This window comes from Balaenoptera ricei, chromosome 7, assembly GCF_028023285.1.
Source record: "Balaenoptera ricei isolate mBalRic1 chromosome 7, mBalRic1.hap2, whole genome shotgun sequence".
Taxonomy (NCBI): domain Eukaryota; kingdom Metazoa; phylum Chordata; class Mammalia; order Artiodactyla; family Balaenopteridae; genus Balaenoptera; species Balaenoptera ricei.
In genome coordinates this window covers 29372035-29386047 of record NC_082645.1, presented here as the reverse complement: position 1 = coordinate 29386047, position 14013 = coordinate 29372035, and the positions used below count along the sequence as shown (strand labels likewise).

Below are 14013 nucleotides of genomic sequence, written 5' to 3'. Positions count from 1 at the left end.
TTTCAGGCCTTATTGAATTAGCCAAAACAATCTTGTTTATTTTGGTTTTAATGACGGTGGCTCCAGTATTGTAGCATTATGTTCACGTCTCTCCATTCTGTACTGTATCTGTCTTTAACAGTACTTTCATGTTCACTGAAAGTTTTAAATACAATACAACGAGGTAAACTATTTTGGTAAACTTATATATGGAGAATAATTTTTTTCAAAATAACATAGTTATGAATGCCTTTAACAATCCTTTATATCTGAGGCCCCAAAGTATCTGAAGTAGACAGTCCTAAATCCTACAGGTTAATAATTGGCTAGGGTCCATATCCTTCCAGTTATGGAGTAAGTGCTAGCATGCTGCACATAAGTTGAACAGTTCTTACTCACGTCAAGTTATAAAGCAATTAGGATCCAGACAAAAATCGTCTGCATGTCTACAAGTCCTGTTGAAACTCTGCTTCTTCAATGTAACCAAACGTGGTGTTAGCCACACCACTCTGAAGAAATGCCTACCTCTTTCTAGAAGGTTACTCATAAGATCATAGATTTTCTGGACTGAAAGCACCTTTAATGGCCCAAACACCCAAGAAATCATTGCCTGAGTCCTTTCCATAGCATATGTGCAAAGTGTTTTTCCACCCTAAGCTAGTACTCCTAGAGTGACTGCTCTTTATATCCCAAGATGTGTGCTTTCATTTCTGAACAGGTTTGATCATCAGTAAATGCTAATACGGAACAAAGAAATCTCTCTCTTTTAACCACTGGCCCTTTAGGGGCAAATATTCTGTGGTTTGCTCAATAGGAAATATCTGCAGATGGCAATAAGCACATTCAGATTCTTTTTTTCTAGGCAAAAAAAATCCCCCAATTCCCTGTATTTCCCCAGTCATTCCTTAGTTGCTGATACAGACTCTTGGCTTACTCTAGACCATTGGAAACATTAACCTTTGCTTCCTACCAGCTCCTGCTTCTCAACTGGATACACTGGCTCTTCCAGTTCTTGCCTTAATTACATGTTTCTACTTCTATCCACCTAGTTTAAACTTCAGGGTCACCTTAACATGTCATTTATGAAAGGAAACGAGATTCATAATCTGATAAAATTAGATTTTCAAATAGCTGGTCATTACTAAATACTGAATCTCTCTTTTGCCAGGTCGATAATTAACTTTTCTATCTGTTTAGTACAGTTTGTTGGACTGGACTACAATCAAGAGACCTGGGTTTTATTCTGCCTGATGGTTCTCAGGCTTTTTGTTTGTAGAATGAGGGTATTGATGGTCTCTAAAATTCTCTTCTATTTTTTAATCTCTGTAGTAATGTTGGTGTCTATATGTTACAGAATAAGAAAACAACCTAACTCAACATATGTCAGCATAATTATTTTCCAAAAAATGTTATAAAAGGGTTTATACCACCTGTGTTTCATATGTGAATTGCTTCAGTGGATTAAAAATTTATCTATAAATATATACACTATTATATAAGTTATGACACCTGAGTTGGTACATAATAGGTTAATAAAAATAAAAGTAGAGAGCTGGATAAAATGAGATTATTTGAGTCCTGTCGAAACCTTATAAAATTTTCTGGCATTTGAACATAAGAACTGAACAACGCAGCAGATAAATGATTCTCCTCGAAGCAAAGCCCAGAGCAAGGAGAAAACATTGCCCATTACTGCCTTCTGGAACCTTTTTCCATGTATAAATGTACACTGTAAATTAACAGCATTCTCCCTTACCAAAAAGAGTATGGGTTTCTTTTTCTTCATGTACCATCAAACATAAAGACAACACTCATTAAAAGTTGAATAATGAAGAAGCTCCATTGGGTGGTTTAATTTTAGGAAGCATCAGTATTGAAGATGGACCAAAAAAGCATGTTCTCTGAGACTTAGAATACAATGCAGTTGCTCTCAATAGCTAAAAACAATTGGGAATTCCCCAGCGGTCCAGTGCTTTTACTGCCGAGGGCCTGGGTTCCATCCCTGGTCAGGGAACTAAGATCCCGCAAGCCACACAGCCAAAAAAAAAAAAAAAAAAAAAAATTGTTGAAATAAGCATGATATGAATACTCTGAGACCTCGAATAAAGCATTCCCGTTGCTCACTTTGTTTCATGAAAGCATACAAACTTATGCACATACACATACAGCTTTACACTTCTCTATTTGGCCTTTGTAAAAACTATATGGTCTATATTTCTGTACATGATTTGTTTTTCTCCTGATTTCCTCTCTTTCTTTTGTGGATACACATAATATTTATTTCAAACATTCTCCTAACATTAAATATATAATCTATGAATAACAATGCTGCTTATCAATTGTATTCCACTGATGTAGTAGATCACTTACAGAAGACCTGGAAAAGTTTTCCATCAGTTTCCTTTCTTTTGAACTGCTCAGAGCCCTAATAATTGCTTGGCTTCTGAACTGAATTGCCAAACACCTTTTTCTAAAACCTTACATTCTCTCTTAAATTATGAAATCCCTCTCCACCCAAATACCAACCTCTATAGAAGAGACAGAAGACAGATAGGGTACATAGCAGCCCCTGCTCATGCTTCTGAGAAGAAAATCAAACAGGCCCCCAAAGAATATGAACATTAAGTGACATAAATGCAGCAATTTGATTTAGGGAAGTTTTCAGTTTGTTTGCTTTTGGTGTGTTTTTTCATCATGATGGTGAGAATGGTATCACCATTACAAATACAAAGATAGTATTTGCACCAAAGATATGCAGAATAGGATCTGTAGGTATATGGACATCCAAAAGAAAACATCTAGGAAGTGAAACCAGAGAGGCCCATAAGCTAAGACCAGAGTAGAACCCTGTAAGATGCATTATGGGAGCCGAGCACAAGGTGTCAGACGGGGCCAATGGCCTCATTTGCCAGGGACTGGAGTTCAAACACTGATTTGGAAGGATACCTAAGCCACAGGATAATGCAAAAGTCTCAGGCACGCTGTAGATTGTGAAACATTTGGCGAACCCATTTCTCTAAGGCAAGTACAGGAAATTCCTCACTATATAATAATATATTTTTCTTCTGTGCACGCAGTCCTTGCAGTTAGGCAATGACAGATTATTAGATAAGCATCTCCCAGTTGGTATATAAGCACTCAGACTAACTGAGTGAGGTGTCCTTTCACCCAAAACACTACTCTTTCATGCCAAGGACCTCTAGACCTAGGGGTTTTAAGTGCCTTGCTTTTGATTTCATGTAACTTACTTGAGCAGTGAAGACTAAGTATTTACAGCTTGAATTTCTCTTGTAATTCTTATGTTTCTGATCAGTTTCTTATGAAGAATGAGCTTAAAGGGCACCCATATTCTCCCCAAGGCAGAGCTTGTTATTAATACAATGTTAGGGCTCAGTCAGAAGAACACCAAATGCTGCTCCCTGTGTTTGGAAAAGTTCTCTATATTAGCCCCTCTGTGCACCTTTATGTAAGGAATCACTGTGTGGGGCAAATGGTCCTTTCTCTAGATAGCTTATAAGCATCTTGATAAATTTACATTAGAAATTCAATTAACTTTATATTAAAAGGTCAATTAACTTGGCCACGGTAGAGATTGTTTTTAATTACTTTTCCTTGTAGGGCTTCTTTTCTTGTCCAAGCACAAGTGACGCTATCAAATGATAGTCTCATTGCCTGTGGTTGCCTGAAATTCATTTGCAAAACACACTGGAAATGACTGTCTTGGTGAAATGAATTAATAGGACACTCTTTGGGCAATTCATCACTCTTATAAACCTTAGGACATAAAATATCACAAGCAATAATAGAGTATTTTAGCTTAAACACACTGTATTAGATCATTCATGACAGTATCTTTCATTACCTGTCCTTGATGGTTTCTGTTTTCTTGGTGAAAGATAATAATGTAAAATTATTTTAAGAGTCAGTCCTTATTACATTATATTACAGTGTATTTTATGAAAAATGAGCAAATGATGACATGAAAAACTAGCTATCCTATTCCATTAGAGGGTTCTTGGTTATCTTTGTGTTAAGATGGGCACAATTCAACTCATTCATGTAGGATTAGAACACTTACACTTAGAAGACAGAAGAGATTACCATTTGGCACTATGTGACAAGTGGTAATGTAGTGTCCACTTGTTACCAAGTTGTAACCTATACTAACCATCACTCCGTGGTTACTTCAAATGAAAACAATAATAAGGATATAAACATATGAATAATATGTTTAAATATTATATATGACTATATATTATTATATATGGATATATTATATAATATAAATATATGACTATATTATATTATTATAGTATTAACATATCATATATATTATATAGTATATATAATATATATATTATTATTATGTTAACTCGGACCTCCAGATGACTAGCAACTTAAAAGTAAAGCAAACACTACTCAGGAGTTTGATATGAGGCAAAGTCTGGAGATGAATTTTCTTGTTTTATTTTTGCAGAAAGGACCTACCTCCACCTTATAGAAGCACTTTATAAACTAATCTATATAAATCTCACTACAACCCTATGAGACATAATTCATTGCTCCCATTTTAGTGATGAGCAAACCGAAGCTTATGTTTCAGCCAAGTTCACACAGTTCATTAGTGGCAGAGTCAGAAACTACACCCACATTAACCTGTCTTTCCAGACTTCCCACTTCCCCTAGGATAAAAGCACTGGCTCTAAGTAATGAGAACATGAACCGCTTACGAAAGGGAGTTGGGGAGTGTGCTGAATTCTTAGAGGGCAGCTTTAGAACTGAGCCAGAGGAAGGGAATGGTTTAGGCCAGTGCAACTCAAAAAGAGTGGGGTTACAAGAGTATAAATTAACTATGTCATTAAGCATATTTTTCCCCATAGCAATGCTTTCTCAATGAAAGGAGCTGTGCATTGATTTACATTCCAGTGCACACTTATCTTCTCATGCACCAGCAATAGTTTGTGAACCATTAACCAGTCTATGGACCTTGCTTTAAGTGGCACAAGCTTAAGGAATGTCTTATGAAATTTCCCTTTTCTGTGAACAGTTAAATCATTTTGGATCAAAGTTATCCTTAAAGTTATCCTATATTTTTTCCATTTATATTAAAAAAAATAAGAAAGCCACACGTATCCGTATCACAGATAATAATGAAGGCCGATGTCCTAAACCCTATAAATCTATGTGGACATTAATCTTAGTTGAAGTGGTATGTCTCTTACTAGTTTTAGTAAACTAAACTCTACCAAAAGCAAAGGAAAATGGCTTTCCTAAAGAATGAACAATATTGCTGTCAGACAACATGATGTTTGGAGTGAAATACAAATTTTAAAATGTGTTATTCATACCTGCACCTCCACCAATGCTTAGAATCTTAATTTCAGATTTTGTGTCTCCAATCCTGAAAAAAAAAAATTATGTAGTTTAAGAAAAATGTGCCAGGTGGTTTGTAAAATCTGATTATCAAGTCTAGTTGAAGAGAACAGACTAAAATTACAGTGAACAAAAACTAGGCCAACAAGAAAGGCCTCGATCGTTTCAGTGGTTATATTGTTGTCTTCAGAAATCTTTAGAAGTAAAGGTTCCATTTATTACCAATCTTGAACTGGGAGACTTTTAGAAACAGCACTATAAACATCTCAGAGGTAGGAAATAGCATTTGTTTGAAGATAGTTTGGAGAACAAAAACAGAAAATGTGGGCCTTTGAGTCTGGTAATATAATAAGCCATTCATTGTAGATGGGAGAAAAGCTAAGGTGATTCATACTATCTCTGATATTTGCCTTCTTTCCTTCTTCTTGCTAACTTCCTTTCAATAAACAAATGTTTATTAAACATTTATTATGTGCCTATCCTAAGCACTGATACATAAAAATGAAAAGACCACTTTGCTCTCAAGTTGAAATGTGAGACAATAAAGCCCAGTATTATGGCTCTATACAGAAATAGAGTGGAATTGATGGGCTGGGATGCAACAGTAGGACTTTCTTTAAACTGATGTAAAAAAAAAAATAAGGGGTCAGAAAAAGGACGAGGTGCACGATGACTGCCACGTTGTGAATTTGGATGACTGGGTGAAGCGTGGAATCGAAAAGGAAGCTGGACAATGTGATTTTATGGCAAGTTTATGTTTTGTCAGTTTTTTGTTTTTTGTTTTTTTTGGTTTTTGATAAATCTGAATTCAACAGACATTTGGATATGCAAGATTGAAGCTGGGTAGGAGAGAGATCAGGATTGATGATGTGTTCTGGAGAATTATCATATAGTAATGGTCGAAACTAGGAGAATAGATTCTATCACCCAAGGGTATTGCAAAGAGAAGAGCAGTGGGATTATGACACGATACCAACTTTGAAAAGTCATGGGATAATGGGGAACACACAAAGAAGACAGAGAGGAAAGCAGTAAAGCTCAGAGAGATGCTAAGAGAATTAGAGAAGGAAAAGGCCATTGTACGTGTCTGACTGTATTACTAAAACATAAAAAAAGGACAACTCTCCATTGAATTTGGCAATATGAATATCTTTGATAATAGCAGCTTTAAAAGGTGGTTGAGGGCAGGAGTCAGATGGCAGTGGGATTAAAAGTGAACTCAATAAAGAAGAAGAAGATCTAGAGATTTTTGAAAAAGGATGAAAGAGTGAGAACGAAAAAGGGAGACTGCTAGAGAGGAAACATGAACTGAAAGAATGGTGCTTGTTTGTTTGTGCTTCAGGATGGTAAACAAGCCTACTTTTTGGCTAAAGTGAGGAGCCTGCCCAGAGTAATAGGAAAAAGACAGATTGAAGCAGAGTTCTTAAGGACACTGGGAAACACAGAGTCAAGGACACCTATGAATGAGTTGCCTTCCTCAGTTCTAATTATCTTCCAATTCATAATCATGAGTCCTAATACACCCATCCTTGTCTGTGCTCTTGGTTAATTCTCTCTCTCTTTTTTTTTTAAAGATTTAGTTTTTTTTTTGGTTTTTATTTTATTTATGGCTGTGTTGGGTCTTCGTTTCTGTGCGAGAGCTTTCTCTAGTTGCGGCGAGCGGGGGCCACTCTTCATCGCGGTGCGCGGGCCTCTCACTATCGCGGCCTCTCTTGTTGCGGAGCACAGGCTCCAGACGTGCAGGCTCAGCAGTTGTGGCTCACGGGCCTAGTTGCTCCGTGGCACGTGGGATCTTCCCAGACCAGGGCTCGAACCCGTGTCCCCTGCATTGGCAGGCAGATTCTCAACCACTGCGCCACCAGGGAAGCCCTTGGTTAATTCTTAAAAATGCTTCTATCATTAGCTAGCATAGTGAGGTTACGGAGCAGAGCACCTAGGTTGAAATCCTAGCTTACTAATATGTAACCTTGAGCAAGTTATTTAACTTCTCTGTGCCTTTATTATTGATTCTAAGAAATAGGATAATAATACCACCTACCTTATAGGGTTGTAATTATAGTATCTGCCTTATGGAGGAGTTGTGAGGATTAAATGATATAACTGATGTGAATCTTTTAGAAATGTGTCTGCACGTGACAAGCACTCAACTTATTATTATTATTCCAGGCACAGCTAAGTGACTTATATGACTTAACTCTTTTTTAAAAAAATTTTTTTATTGAAGTATAGTTGATTTACAATGTTGTGTTAATTACTGCTGTACAGCAAAGTGACTCAATTATACATATATATACATTTTTTTAATATTCTTTTCCATTATGGTTTATCGTAGGATATTGAATATAGTTCTCTGTGCTATACAGTAGGACCTTGTTGTTTATTCACTCTGTATATAAAAGCTCACATCTGGGACTTCCCTGGTGGCGCATTGGTTGAGGGTCCGCCTGCCGATGCAGAGGACACAGGTTCAATCCCTGGTCCAGGAGGATCCCACGTGCCGTGGAGCAGCTGGGCCTGTGCGCCACAACTACTGAGCCTGCACTCTAGAGCCCACGAGCCACAAGTACTGAGCCCGCGTGCCACAACTGCTGAGGCTGCATGCCTAGAGCCTGTGCTCCACAGTGGGAGAGGCCACCGCGATGAGAAGCCTGTGCACCGCAATGAAGGGTAGCCCCTGCTCGCCTCAACTAGAGAAAGCCCGCATGCAGCAACGAAGACCCACGGCAGCCAAAAATAAATAAATAGATAAATAAGTAAATTTATTAAAAAAAAAAAAGCTCACATCTGCTAACCCCAACCTCCCACTCCATCCCTCCCCCAACCCCCTCCTCCTTGGCAACCACCAGTCTGTTCTCTGTGTCCATGATTCCGTTTCTGTTTCCTAGGTAGGTTCATTTGTGTCACATTGTAGATTCCACATATAAGTGATATCATATGGCATTTGTCTTTCTCTTTCTGATTTATTTCACTTAGTTTGATAATCTCTAGTTGCATCTATGTTGCTGCAAATGGCGTTATTTCTTTTTTTTTTTTTTTTTTGGCTGCACTGGGTCTCCGTTGCTGTGTGCAGATTTTCTCTAATTACTCTTTGTTGCAGTGCACAGCTTCTCACTGCAGTGGCTTCTCGTCGCTGAGCATGGGCTCTAGGAGCGCAGACTTCAGTAGCTGCAGCACATGGGCTCAGTAGTTGCGGCACGTGGGCCCTAGAGTGTGCAGGCTTCAGCAGTTGTGGCTTGCGGGCTCTAGAGCACAGGCTCAGTAGTTGTGGTGCACAGGCATAGTTGCTCCACGGCATGTGGGATCTTCTGGACCAGGGATCAAACTCATGTCCCCTGCATTGGCAGGCAGATTCTTAACCACTGTGCCACCAGGGAAGTCCCACAAATGGCATGGCTAAGTAGTATTCCATTGTGTATATGTACTACATCTTCTTTATCCATTCATTTGTTGATGGACATTTAGGTTGTTTCTGTGTCTTGGCTATTGTGAATAGTGCTGCTATGAACATAGGGATGCATGCATATTTTTGAATTATAGTTTTGCCTGAATATATGCCCAGGAGTGGGATTGCTGGATCATATGGTAGTTCTATTTTTAGTGTTCTGAGGAACCTCCGTACTGTTTTCCATAGTGGCTGCACCTACTTACATTCCCACCAACAGTGTAGGAGGATTCCCTTTTCTCCACACCTTCTCCAGCATTTGTTATTTGTAGACTTTTAATGATGGTCATTCTGACCAGTGTGAGGTGGTACCTCATTGTAGTTTTGATTTGCATTTCTCTAAGAATTAGCAATGTTGGGCATCTTTTTATGTGCCTGTTGGTCATCTGTAGTGAATTAACTCTTTGAATTCTTACAACTCCTCTATGAGTTAGATACTATTATCATCCCATTTCATATATTATGATGATAACTAAGAATTATTGAAAACTTGCATTTTCCGGGCAAGGATCTAAATGCATTATATGTGACAACAACAAACTTTACTATTTACAGCTGTATGCTATAACCATCCTCACCCTGCTTACCACCTCCAGATAGGGGATTGAATAATTCCTCCATGAAAAAATAACCCATTTCACTAAATAAACTTATCTATATTGGCATCTGAGAATCTCCCATCAAGTGCAAAATCTACATCGAATTACTACAGTGAGCCAACTGCTCAACAGACTGTTCCTGTACATACACAAAGAGGACCTAAACTAATTTTTAGTGCCTTATTATTTGATTGGATGGACAACCAAGACTCATCAGTAGTTGGGGAGCTCCCCTAACATGAGAGAGACCAAAAGAAACAGAAGAGGAGAATTCAGAAGAAACATGCAGAGAGCAGAGGAAAATTTTATAATAGATAAAAGATGGTATTATATCTATGAAAGATAAACAGGATGCTATAAAAAAGGAACATTCTTGGAAATTAAAAATACAATAGCAGGGCTTCCCTGGTGGCGCAGTGGTTGAGACTCTGCCTGCCAATGCAGGGGACACGGGTTCGAGCCCTGGTCTGGGAAGATCCCACATGCCGCGGAGCAACTGGGCCCGTGAGCCACAATTACTGAGCCTGCGCATCTGGAGCCTGTGCTCCGCAACAAGAGAGGCCACGACAGTGAGACGCCCGCGCACCGCGATGAAGAGTGGCCCCCGCTTGCCGCAACTGGAGAAAGCCCTCGCACAGAAAGGAAGACCCAACACAGCCATAAATAAATAAATTAATTAATTAAAAAAAAAATACAATAGCAAACAATAGAGGGCTGAAAGATAAAATTGTGAAAACTGGGAATATAAGAAAATTAGAGAATCAACTGAGAAAGTCTTCTGTTTGATGAATAGAAGTTCCAGAAAGAAAGAAAAAAAAAAAAAAATAGAGGGCAGGAATGATTAAATAATACCAAAGCGTCCCTAAACTGAAGGATCTGAATCTTAATTGAAATGGCCCAGGGACTACTCACAAAAATGGGTGAGAAAGACCCACACCATAACTCATCATCTTAAAATTTCAGAATACTAGATATAAGAGAAGATCGTAAAAAGCAAAAAACAACAAAAAGTTCACAAACCAAAGATGAGGAATTTGAATGGCATTAGATTTCTCAACAGTAACTACCAGACCATGGAAAAATATCTTTAAATTTCTGTTATAAAATCATTTTCATTGTAGAGCTTTATACCTAAACTATCTAACAATCTAACAAAGATGAGCAAGGAGTGAAAGCATTTTTAAACACACAAAGTCTCAAAAAATTTACCTCCCATGTACTCTTTCTTAGAAAGTTCTTAAAGGATTAGCAGGGAAGAAAAAAAAAAAAAAAAAAGACTAAAGAAACCAAGAAAAAAACATCATGAGATCCAGAAGCCAGGAATTCAGTACTGGAAAGAGAAGGGAATTTCTAGAAGATGAAATAAATTCCTCATCAATACTTGTATAGCAGGCCAAAAGCAAATCAGCCCAGACTGGAAAAAAAGAACAGAGAACTCCAGAAAAGATGTTCCCATGAGGAAAAATCAGCAGGTTACTTGATCTGTTGGAATATATTGAGAGGAGATTAATACTTCTGCTTGGGGTATAAGTAGTGATAGGTACATAGGAAGCTAAGAAAATAAACTAAAATCAAGACAATAGTTAACTCTAGGAAAAACAAAAGCCTGTACATGAAAGGAAATATAATGATAGTAGTAATGATAGTATAAATGCATTGTTCAATTATGAAAAATATTTACACAGGCAAAATGATATGATATAAACAAATTAACCAAAATTTAGACATATATATGTATATATTTATATATATATATACATATACGTATATATTATATATACCCACTATATATATATATGTTGTATTGACATAATGGGGAGAGGGATGTGCATGTTTATTTAGCTACTTTAATACATCAAAATTAAGAAAGAGAATAACATGTTATTTAGAATTAGGAAAGAAAATTCCATAAGCAACAACTAAATGATTTCAGAGTGTTGAAAGTGGTTGTCTCTGGAGAGCCCAAATCAGGAATGGAAGTGGGTAAGGCAAGGAACCACTATTTTTGTTGTTACTCTAAGCATCCATAGTATGTCTTCAAACCAAACGGATGGCTGAAGTAAACCAAGGATCTGCATAAGCCACAGACATGAACCCAGATGCTTAGTATTGCGAAAGAACTCAGAAATTAACTCATTACCTTTAATTTTAGAAATGAACAAAAAGACTCAAAGAAGTAAACTATAATTAGTTCCTAGATAAGAAATTGTATTTGCTGTCTGCTTTGACTTTTGCATTGTTATCCTATTACTTATTACTTATTAATATATGATACTTAATTAAAAAAAAACATTTAAAAACTGAACCATGAAAAATAGAAGATAGAAAGGGAAATAAAATTCCATATACATCCAACAATGCCTTCTCTGGTCAGGTGGAGTTAACTATCCTGGTGAAAGAATTACAGGCCTACAATAGAAAAATCCAGCAAAAGATAAAAATATCAGTTTCCTTTGCTGATAGGACACTTTCCTTTCCAGTTGCAAATTGGATCCCCAGCCATTTCCCCCAGTTTTCCATCATTATTTCCTGAAGCGCAGAGTAAGTTCCAGCAATCCACCCCCAGATAGGTGATTTGATTATCATTGCCATGTGAAATCTGTTACTCTCATAATACTTATCAGCTCTGGCACAAATTGAACACATTAATCACCAAAAAAAAAAAAAAAAAAAAAGGAGTCTGCGAGAAGGATAGGCACTAGTGAGTTTCACTGATAATGGGAAAATGCTTTTTTAGGGCCACATTGCTAATATTAAGTTGAAAGTAAAAGACAATTATTATTATTATTTTTTTTTCTGGAGAGTGGTAACTATAATAATGGATAAGGAAAATGAATTTAAATGGGTATTAAGAGAATTGAGAGGCACCCACTCAATCCTCAGGGGTAAATAGTATTTGGTAATTATTTGATTCTAATGCAAAAATACTAGACTCCGTTGGGGATTTTTTTTTTTTTTTTCCGGAAGGTAAAATTTGGAGGAGGGCTGAAAAATCTGAGCTCAAAGATTGGGATCTTATCTTTTCCCAAAGGAACGTGGATTTGTGCCTTCCGATGGTTAACGCTTATCTCCGAGCAGCTGGAAATCCAGCACAAATCAGAGCCTTTGAACGTTTCAAGCGAGCGTCTAACTGAAACGCTGCAGGAGAAGGGGCCCAGGGCGGCGCGGAGGGTCGAGCGGGGCGGCTGTCAGTACCTCGTTCTTATCCCCGCGCCCAGCCTCCCGGGATGGCCTTGACCCATCTATCACTGCACAGAACGAGACCGAGGCTTGTCCCTGGGACAAAAACGGCCTTTTTTTTTTTTTTTTTTTTTGGTTACCTTGCTATTATGCCCGGCAGCTTCTCGTCCATGAATTGCTGCATGCACTGATGCTCCGTGGAATTGTCGAGAAACCTCCGGAAAGATTCAACATATCTGCTGTGGTCAGAAACCAAGCTCTTCATGGAAGATGCCATGTTTGGTTTTCTGAGAAAGACAAGGAGGGAAGGGAGGTCTAACTTCCCTCTTCTCTTCCCAGTTCCTTCTTTCTCTCTTCACCCGCACCAGTTTATATCCAAAAAAAAAAAAAAAAAAAAAAAAAAAACAAACACAAAAAAGCCCTGCTTGGAATTTAACGTGCTGGAGAGGCTGGGTTTGCAAAGATCGTTACTAAGTGACTATTTGTACAGGACTTTGCCCCTGAGACTTTAACCCCAACACGGGCGTTTTGGAAGAAATGAAGTCGTAAAGCAAAGCAGTAAATCCACTGCTGAAACTTGTTTTAAAACTCAGAAAAGTTCAGAAAGTCCTAAAAACAGACGACATTCAAATCACTTCCTGTTTTGGCAGCAGGGGCCAGCCAGTAAGTTCCCAGTGGGAAAGTGGCTGCTTTCAGGGCCAAAGGCGGCAAAGGCAGGAATAAACAGGCCAGCTCCAAGGTTACAGACCGCTTCCAGAAATCGACAGCTGCTGAATCTTTGACAGAAGATTGTCATCTGCCTCCGGGCTTTCTGTTAGGAGAGTTTCATGCCTTCACATCCCTAAACACTTGAACTTTAAACTCTGCTGCGTTTCTTCATATGCTGATTGATTTGTTGTGATTCAGGAACAGAGCTATTAACTGAAAGGTCTGAGAAGCCTAGTTGGGAGGTGAAGATGGGGGAGAGGAGGAGGGGGCAGAGAAAGAAGTCTCAGGGAAGAATGCAGGACACTGGAATCCTTCAATCCATAGGAAGCCTTCCCTAAGTGCTTCTGAAAGTGGGATCCTAGAAATGTAGGATTGGATGAGCCTTTGGAGGCCCAGTGGTGTCACCCATCAAAAGAGCCAACGCATTTGAGTATCCACATGCTGGGCCTTTTACCTGGGAAATGGTCTTTAAGAAATCCACCCCTTATCCAACATGGGATGTTAATAATAGTATCCAAATCATGAAGGAGTTAGGAGAATTAAATTCATATACCTCTCTTAGAAATGTGTCTGCCTAAACCATTCTCTTCCTCTGATTCAGGTCCAAAGCTGCCCTCTAAGCATTCAGCATACTCCTTAACCCTCTTTAATAAACATCTCATGGTCTCACTACTCTTAGAGCCAGTGCTTTCATCCTAGGAGGAAATGGAAACTCTGGAAAGGCAGATTACT

At 38.3% G+C, this 14013-nt stretch overlaps 1 protein-coding gene across 1 annotated transcript in view; it reads right to left on the bottom strand.

Annotated features, from left to right (window-relative positions):
• HNMT (histamine N-methyltransferase) overlaps positions 1-13390 on the bottom strand; it is a 36618-nt gene extending 23228 nt beyond the window's left edge. Inside the window, exons 1-2 of the mRNA XM_059927121.1 lie at positions 12714-13390; positions 5328-5380 (exon numbers count right to left, since the gene is read on the bottom strand). Of these exons, the coding sequence (XP_059783104.1) occupies positions 5328-5380; positions 12714-12850 (190 nt within the window). The 5' untranslated portion in view covers positions 12851-13390. The remainder of the gene's footprint in view (positions 1-5327; positions 5381-12713) is intronic.
• Positions 13391-14013: the final 623 nt, after the last annotated feature.